General features: G+C 37.6%; 1 protein-coding gene across 1 annotated transcript in view; it reads right to left on the bottom strand.

Annotated features, from left to right (window-relative positions):
- LOC108793936 (mucin-5AC-like) overlaps window positions 1–8,092 on the bottom strand; it is a 117,504-nt gene extending 109,412 nt beyond the window's left edge. Inside the window, exons 1-9 of the mRNA XM_018564897.1 lie at window positions 8,011–8,092; window positions 7,535–7,639; window positions 5,641–5,902; window positions 3,646–3,760; window positions 3,468–3,558; window positions 2,687–2,793; window positions 2,378–2,594; window positions 2,137–2,262; window positions 1,918–2,035 (exon numbers count right to left, since the gene is read on the bottom strand). Of these exons, the coding sequence (XP_018420399.1) occupies window positions 1,918–2,035; window positions 2,137–2,262; window positions 2,378–2,594; window positions 2,687–2,793; window positions 3,468–3,558; window positions 3,646–3,760; window positions 5,641–5,902; window positions 7,535–7,639; window positions 8,011–8,092 (1,223 nt within the window). The remainder of the gene's footprint in view (window positions 1–1,917; window positions 2,036–2,136; window positions 2,263–2,377; window positions 2,595–2,686; window positions 2,794–3,467; window positions 3,559–3,645; window positions 3,761–5,640; window positions 5,903–7,534; window positions 7,640–8,010) is intronic.
- Window positions 8,093–8,727: the final 635 nt, after the last annotated feature.

Here is an 8,727-nt window from a genome sequence, read left to right as displayed (position 1 = left end):
TATATAGATATATATATAATTTGTTTATTTTTTTCTAATCTATTCAGATCTACTATTGACAAACACTTTCCTTGATTGTATTTTAATATTGTAACTGTAAAGTGATCAACCTACTCTCAAGAAATCTATAGCTTAAATACGGTCCTACAAATGCCTATATTGCATTCTCACTGGTGTTAGCAACAGAGATTAATTTGAACCAGTAGGCAGAACAAGCAAACACTGACACTTCCAATTTTTTCTTATTTGTATTACTTTTATTACTATCATTGTAATGTGTTTCATCATTCACATGTCCTTAGAGCATATAGGCAATCAGCCTGAAGGTAAATTACATTACCTAAATCCTCTGGAAACATACAATTCCTGAACAGTTCCTAAACTTAGATAAACAGCCATTATGTCTGTTTTACAGAAATATGTATAAAGTATTCAAGTATTGAACGGTGAAAAAGTTTCCTTTATTTTGCTGTAAAAATGTAATAGGCAGTGAATACTCCACATATATGTATGCACTCACTTTGCAGAACATTGCTCCAAGTGTATATAAAAAGTGTGTATATATATCCTGGAAATGAAATGGTACCTCTCTTTTCCCAGAGTACCCCATAATCCACCTGCTAAATTACACCTTTGATGGTTAAAGGTGGCCTATATCCAAAATAGAGTGGCACAGCAAGGCAGATTATCTCTAAGAACCAGTTCTTATCTCTCAAGGCCAAAGTCAATATTCAAAAAAGATTAGAGCCAAAATCAGAACAAAGCCTATCAGGGTGGTGGTATTATGTTACAAACCCTTTATGCAATATCACCTATTAACCAAAGAGGGGAGTTTGCACACCCAATGTTTGAATGTAGGGTGTTGTTACCAATAAATAGGGCCCAGGTTTATATTGTGATTGGCTGTGTAATCATTCTATGCACCACCCAGTTGGTGAGAGGGCTTCTGCAGGCCAAAGTTTCTTGGACTAGTGGTAAAGATTCAGTGTCTGGTAAGGCACATACTTAAGGAGTTAGTTACATGGTCTGTTAATATGCTATTCAGGCAAGGGAAAGGGTTGCACATTGTAGCAGCATAAGGGGTTGTAAGGCCCTTCAGTCTATCTACTGTACATGGAATTTCAGAGAAGTGTTTAACCATTTGTATGATGCAGGTGCTTTGGTTAAAGTGTTGGCTTTGCACTTAGTATACGAAAAGATGTTTACTAATACAATTCAGTGTAAATGTCATACATACAATATTCTGGAATGTGCAATGGAGTTCCATGGAAACAGCTAAATGTATTTTAAGATCTTAAAACCATTGTGAGCTGCCTAGGGTGACAAAGTCCCTGTTTAGGCCTTCTAATATAAAGAATTATCTTTTCATACAGTATCCTATCAAAGTTAATTTTCATTTTTTATTGTATTTTTATTTTAATCCTTTTAAACTATTAACTTCTCTTATTTGTTCGAGAACTAAGACAGTACCAACATTGGTCATGTGAATAAAAGCAATACCTGAATTTCAGTGAACCTGTATTTTGCCTACACAAGGAAAAGTGAAAGGCTTGTTTTCCTGAAGGAGCTATAATCGACCAGTACTTTTATTTACTTTGCTGCCCTCCTGATATGAAGCCACGGTCCCCTAAAGTCCTGTGCAAATTTCAACTTTCTAAGAATTGCTTCACATGGCAGTACTGAGACTGGGTAAAGGCTGAATTGTTGGAGGCTATGAGGGAGAGTCACATATTCCCCTATACCTGGAAGTACGGTTTTTTTGTGGCATAACAATGCACCTAGTTGGTGAGGGAGCACTGGATAATATTAAATTAACTGCTCATAGTACCTCCTAGAAAGCTTTTTACTTTGCACAGAATTGGCAAGGTACAGGCCCTCTTTAAGAGCACATTTAAAGGGTAGAACAAGTAAACTTACCAAGCACTGCAAGGTGTTGCATAAGATGTTCCGGCAGCATAGGCATTACTATTGAAAGTACAGGAGCATGTTTTAAGAGGAACACAGCCTGAGTAGTTAATGTCATCAAATACAGTTCCTGTAAGAGATAATAATATGGTTTATGTTCATGCACAGTAGAATATTCTAACCTTTTTGTACTCCAATGGTCATCATGTTAAGTAATTATAAATAACATACCTGGAGGACAGAAGCAGCCTTCCATGCAGTGGTTCTCACAAAGAACTGCCCTTTCTGGGTTGCTACAAGTGTCAGCACAAGGGGATCCACATTCCTGATATACCATGTTGTAAGGACAAGTTTTGGCTGTGAAAAAATAAATGAAAATTATACATTAAGGGTTTATGTACTTTATTTTTATGACCAGTCAGTAATTTAACTTTTTTACTGAATAATGTAAAGGATAAATTAAGATACATACGGCATTTATCGTTTGTTCTCCAATTCTCTGGGTGTCCTCCAGCATGGGCACACTGCCTTGAGTATTCAGCAAAGGTATTACACAGGCAAAGGCTTATATTTTTGCCTTCACATCGGCACAGATCTTGCACACAAGCTTCAATATATTGCTCTGCAGCCACCAAGGGATGGCAACTTTGGAAGGTTGAACTAAGGAGGGCCGATTCACAAATTTTCTCCTGGAAAACACACATTTAATCATAAGGACAGCTGTATGATAGATGATGGCCAACAAACACCATTACAAATTGCTGGGACACATCTGACTTACATAGTCAGTGCAGTTGCTTTTGGGAGTGGGTGGCACATCATGACACAGTTCTGTGGGTCCATCCAACTTCTGCAGGTTTCCAAACTGAGCTGCCGTCATCTGAATGCCTGAAAAATAGCATGTGTTTCCAGTAATATGTTCAGGTGGTTTTCCATTTTTGTCTTTAAGATGATATATTAGGTTCTAATGTGGTAGATACAGGTTTATTTAAAGTGATCCTGTGGCTATGCTACATGTCTTCAGAGAGGGCAAATGGTAAAGGAAGACTACAAATACTTACCTTTTCTGCCCCCTGTGCTGTTGAACTCGGTTCCATTCAGTAGAAATTGCCTTCCAAAGTCCATTAGGAAACCAACACTTCTAAAGGTGTCAGTGTCCTGGGTCATCAACAGCTCTTACTGGTTCCTCTTTCTTACCTACATTACTACTGTGTCCTGTAATGATTTTGAGGTTGGCAAAAGGAACCAGTGAGGGCTGCAGGGATTTAGGAGATTAACACTCCCAGAAGAATTGGTTTCCCAGTGAACTTTGGGGAATCATTTCTACTGATCAGAAAAGAGTTTGGTGATGTGGGTGGCAGAAAAAGTAAGTATGTACACTCTTTGTTTACAGGTAGGACATCCATAAAGATCTTCAGTATAGCAGCAGGGTTGCGTCAATGGATTTATACCCATCTACATATACATAGTATCCTTTGAAACTGTACCATAGCGTAATATATTTCATGTACATTTTTATATTCCTATAATTTGTCTATTACACTTGGATTAATTAAACCTACCATTGGCAACAAACTCATTGTGGATGGAAATGCCATTGAAATCTCCACACAATCCGCAGGTTGTGTTGGCAAACTTAGATTCCAGTTCCAGCTGCAGAAAGTTAAATCAAAGAGAATTATAGAAGAAACATGCAATCACTAGGAATAAATACATTAGAAACTTTTTCTGTTCTCTTACCAAGAGGCTGTCATCATCGTTCCACATGAAGACCAGGCCAAGTTTGGAGGTCACTGTAAGGTATACACCATGTTTCTCTATCTGAACTCCAGAACCACTGAAGGGCAGCTGGACTCTAAGGAAATATTGATATGTTGAAAAGAAGATTAGTCAATGAAATTTTACTTTTAAATCAGCACTTAATAGTTTACAATAGTTTGCATGCCTCATCAGAAAAGATCTTCAGATCTTATAATCATTCACCTCCCTGTCATTTTCAGGTTTTGGAAATGGAAACTGAGTCCTACAGTTGATGTTATTTTTATTAGCTTTGGATAGAGAGGGAAAGGATTAAAACCCCTTTCAGGTTTTTTATTCATATCCATGGCTTCCTTTAAGAGTTTTACCCTCATTTCCTGTCCTGACAACATTTTACAAGACAGAAAGAGAGAAAAGGTGAGGTGAACTTTCTAATAGCAACAAAACGTAAATAAAAAAAGATATTTTGTAGAGCAGAAGACCTGTCAGATTTGTTTTCATTTTGGTCTTTGTTGCAGATATTTCTTCAATTCCTGTCTGATGAAACTACTGTGAGCAGGACAGAAAGCGAGGGGAATTTTCTCTAATGGAACTCCAGATAGCAGTAAAAACCAGACAAAGGTCCTAATATTTTCTCATTCTATCTAATAGAAAAAAGGTTTTTGGCTTGATATCCACTTTAAGTTTAGACGTACTGTGGCTGGAAGTGGTTTTGCTGAACTATGGAGAAGAATTATTAGTATGTACTGTGGCAGTGCATGGCAATGCCGCGGTGTAGTATGGCAACATTGGCACCCAGGACTCTCAGTCAAAGGGGCTAAGAGGGTCCAGAATGTAAACAATGTTATAATGAAGAGCCTGGCTTTTCAGGTCCTTCCAGGTTTTCCTGAATGTAGCTGGGATCTGGAGATCTCTTAGAGCTCTGGGTGGGATGAGATCTCCAGTCCTGGGGCCAGGTGTTACCAATGACCAGCTTGGGCTGATCAAGTGGCTGAGAGCATCCTTATTAGGAGTCTGGACCAGAGTTGTGTTGGAGAGTTGTGTGGGTGCAGGAGACACAGAGCCACAGAAGACTCAGGTGTGTGCTGGACACGTGGAACAGCCAGGGAAGGCTGGGAGAGGTCGGGAAGGTCGGTGACACTAGGACCTGTGGAACACGCTGCTGAGAGAGCAGAGTGAGGGCTCACGAGGGGTGAGCAGTGTGAGTTTCTTGGAGTTGTGGAAAGCTACAGAGCAAAACTAAAGACTGTCCTTTATGTTTCTGCTAAAAACAGTTGTATGCAACCGGAGGGGGTGGGGGTAGAATGAGATGTTTGGTGTTTGCCCTTAATAAAACTGCAAAAACTTGCACCTCCTGTCTACAGTCAAGTGTCCTTGTTACAGTACCTATTAACTTTAAGAAAATTCTCTATTATTTTGTAAGGAGATGTATACATCTATTATGAATAGAAATGCATAGGCTATCCACCTTGTCTTATAATCAGCTGAAAGATTCAGTAAAAATAGGGTGATATTATAATCAGAAATGTTGGAGTCTGGCCAGTAAAAAAAGCACATATGTATTTAAACATCAGTTTTAATTTTCAAATACTTTATTAATACCTATGCCTGCTATTGTTTTTTTTCCCCCCCAGGCAGAAGACTTTTGGGATTTTATAGTAAAATGTAGACTTGATAAAAGGATGGTATAATGATAACATAGTTGAGCTATCACATAAGCCTAGGTATGTTGGTAAGGTTATATATTTATTCAAAGCTAGCAATAGTAATATAGTAAGTAAATTCTTCTTGTGGCACAAAATCGGAATTGTTTTTGTAGCATTTGCAAAAAAGGTGGCAACAAAATATCCATTCTTTTTATTCACACCTATTAGCCAATTACTATTACAACTAAAATTCAGACTGATAGTTCAGGTCCTCATTGTAGTAGTAATGTCTGCTATGGCCATAGTTAGACCCCTGTGCTTAGTCACTTACGTATTGCCATTCACTATAACGATGTTGCGGTCTAATTCCACTATAAGCCCATCAAGTTTCATGCTGATCTTTTCAACGGAAGGAACATTATTCACAATAGTCCGCCGCATCTGGATGTTGAATTCCTCATAGGTGCTCTTGCAGTGGGAAGCAAAAACATAATTGCAGGTACCCGGGAAGTAAAAGATATCCCCATCAAAGTTTTTGAAGTGGAAGTTACCCCAGGTGCTGCATACTCTGTTGTTGTGAGCCACATTAAAAGCTGGAAAAATGTATGGGAAAATATAAGAACGATTTTTAAATCAACACTGCATAGAAACACTTGGGTAGTCACTGAAGATAAATATCGGAGTCTTTCTGTACAGTCTTGCTACTGGATACTAAATGTATACGTTTTCCATTACATTTTAGAATTGATTGGCTGTGTGAGCTGACTATCTTACATCTGAGATGTTTGTAAAAATGAACTGTCATTCACTAAATAGCAAGGTATACATTTGCTTTCATTTCCACTACTGAAACAACTGTAAAGTAACATCATCTACCTGTACCTGGATACATTTATTGGAAGTAAATACATTGTCTCATTTGAAACACCTTAAATTCATGTGTATTGTAACATTTTATTTTTAATTACGCTTTTTAAAGTATTATTGTCTGCACGGTTTACACGGTCAACATTCAATTACATTAGAATCCTCATTACTTACCCTTCACTGGAAGGTTAGTAGCCACTTGGATCACTGATATCCTTGGTGGTCCTGTTATTAAAACTAAAAATGATAAAATATGTTTATAGAAGGTACACAATAATTACAGTATAGTAATAGAAAACTTCTACCTCTTTAGATTTTACATTACTCCTTTTCTAGCGGCATGGCTATAGAATACTTGCCTGTATTGTCAGTTGCCACATAGTATGAAGGGCAGTTAAAGTGACACTAAGCTCAGCAGTTAAATCTTAAAAATGCATTCAAGACCCTTATTATGAACAAACATTTAGCTTATTTGTGCACTGGTCAGCCGTAGACCCTTAAATCATCTCAGAATTGGTGCTGACACTTCACACCTTCCTTCTGGAGGGTGGCTACTTTTGTTCCCCATGATTCCCCTCACTCCTGTGATAGACCATAACTTCAATACAAATTATCTAACTAAATATGAGATTGTAGTCTATCATGGGAGCGAGCTTGGAGCGGTGGCTACTCTATAACACACAGGAACCATGGGGAACTAAAGTAGTCCCCCTTCAGAAGGAAGGATAGTGTACACTCAAATTCAGAGATGATTTGAGGATCTACTGCCGAGTGATGCACAAATAAGATACATTTTTGTCAATCGTTAGGGTACTTGAATGCATTTTTAAGATTTAAGTAGTCCTGAGCTTAGTGTCACTTTAATCTGTAGTGCTGAAAATTAGTTTTGCTGATATTTTAAAGAGACTGTGAAGGACCACATTGTATTTAACAAACAAAAACAAGAACCAGCATAATAAAATGATAAGGCTTTGCTACACACAGTCACACACATAAGTTATAAATTGATATTTATTAACAATATAACATTTCAAAAGAATGTATACTTTTCAGGTCTTATATATGGTATATTAAAGAAAAGCTTTAATTCAAGCCTCAGATTGTTGTCTTTTGTCAACAATGTTTGATTAGTGTGGCATATGGTATCAGCAATTACTATAGACTGGAACCATTAAGCAGTTTATTCATAAACAGAATATTAGGGTTTACCATTTATTTGCTATAGGTTTATTGTGTGTACCCATGTATCATCTCAGTAATATATCTAGGATAATCAGGGAGAGTTCTACTTATGTACCTAAATAGGCATTTTCTTGTATTTACATAATATATTATTACTATAGACAATCCAGACTTACCAGTTTGCTGTTGTTGTTGCTGTTGTTGTACAGTCTCATCAACATTGTAGTCATAAGTCTCTGTTTCAGTGTCTTCTCCGACATAATCGCCATACTGCATTTGAGCTGCAGAATAATAAGTAAAAGAATAAACGCATAAGAGGTAAAAAAAAAAACCCATAAAGGCGGAAATTACAAAAACTGCAGTAAACAGTATCTGAACAAACGTTTTCCTTAGAGTTTCAGAGCACCAAGGGATTTATAAAGCTAAAGTTACAAGACATGTTTAAAAGTATAAATAATTGATTTCAGACTTTCGTATACAACTTTATCTACAGATTACTAGCCTATACTTGAGGAGCAGATAACAGTTCAGATACCGAGGACACAAGAAAAGCTGTACAATCACTATTACTGTTCAAGTCTAATCTTGCTTGTGTATAATTATCCTTTAAGCTAACCCTCTGCCTAGCATCATTCCTAAGTCTGACACTCACTTATCCACACTTCTACCAGATCCAGACCCATAAGAAGCTGCACAACTGCCACTGCATACTCTCCCGACCCATTTAGGTGCATATCTGGGCATACCCAGAAAAATCCTTTTCTTTTCTATGTAGATGGATTTGTCTTGGGACATATAATAGATGGCATCTCCATAGGAGTGAAAAGGATTTCCTGCACATATATATATATGAAATGGGGAGCCAGGTGGGAGAGGTTACAGCGGCAGCTGTGCAAATTCCTGTGGGTCACACAGCATGAATCCGGCAGGAACAGTTGGGTATAAGGCTTTGGGGGATGCTTGGGTAAGACGATTTTTAACTTAAAGGATAATTATTCAAAAGTATAACTTTTCTTTAAGAATTTCAACTGTTCCAACAGTTCAGTTAATAATATCAGTTAAATAATCAGGTTAGTGTTTACTAGCTCCCCACCTAGGTTGATGCTAATGGCCAGCACTGACGTGTTTAAAGGATCACTTTACCCAAAAACGATATTTCGGTTTTTGGATGCTTAAAACTTCAGTCATGCAGTAGATTAACATTGCTATCAGGAACTAATTGTTAAGATCTCTGCTTATTTCCAGATCTGTGCATGTGACATTGACAATACAGGGAGGGGGGGGGGTCTGGTCTTCCTGCTGTATTTTTAAAATTGTACTCTATAAATATGCAACAGATGGCATTTAAAGGCCCAAAGGTGGGTGGGAG

Source organism: Nanorana parkeri, unplaced genomic scaffold (genome assembly GCF_000935625.1).
Source record: "Nanorana parkeri isolate BGI_ZX_2015 unplaced genomic scaffold, ASM93562v1 scaffold792, whole genome shotgun sequence".
NCBI classification, from domain to species: domain Eukaryota; kingdom Metazoa; phylum Chordata; class Amphibia; order Anura; family Dicroglossidae; genus Nanorana; species Nanorana parkeri.
The sequence above is the reverse complement of the archived record's forward strand: the minus strand, read 5'-3'. Positions and strand labels throughout refer to the sequence as shown.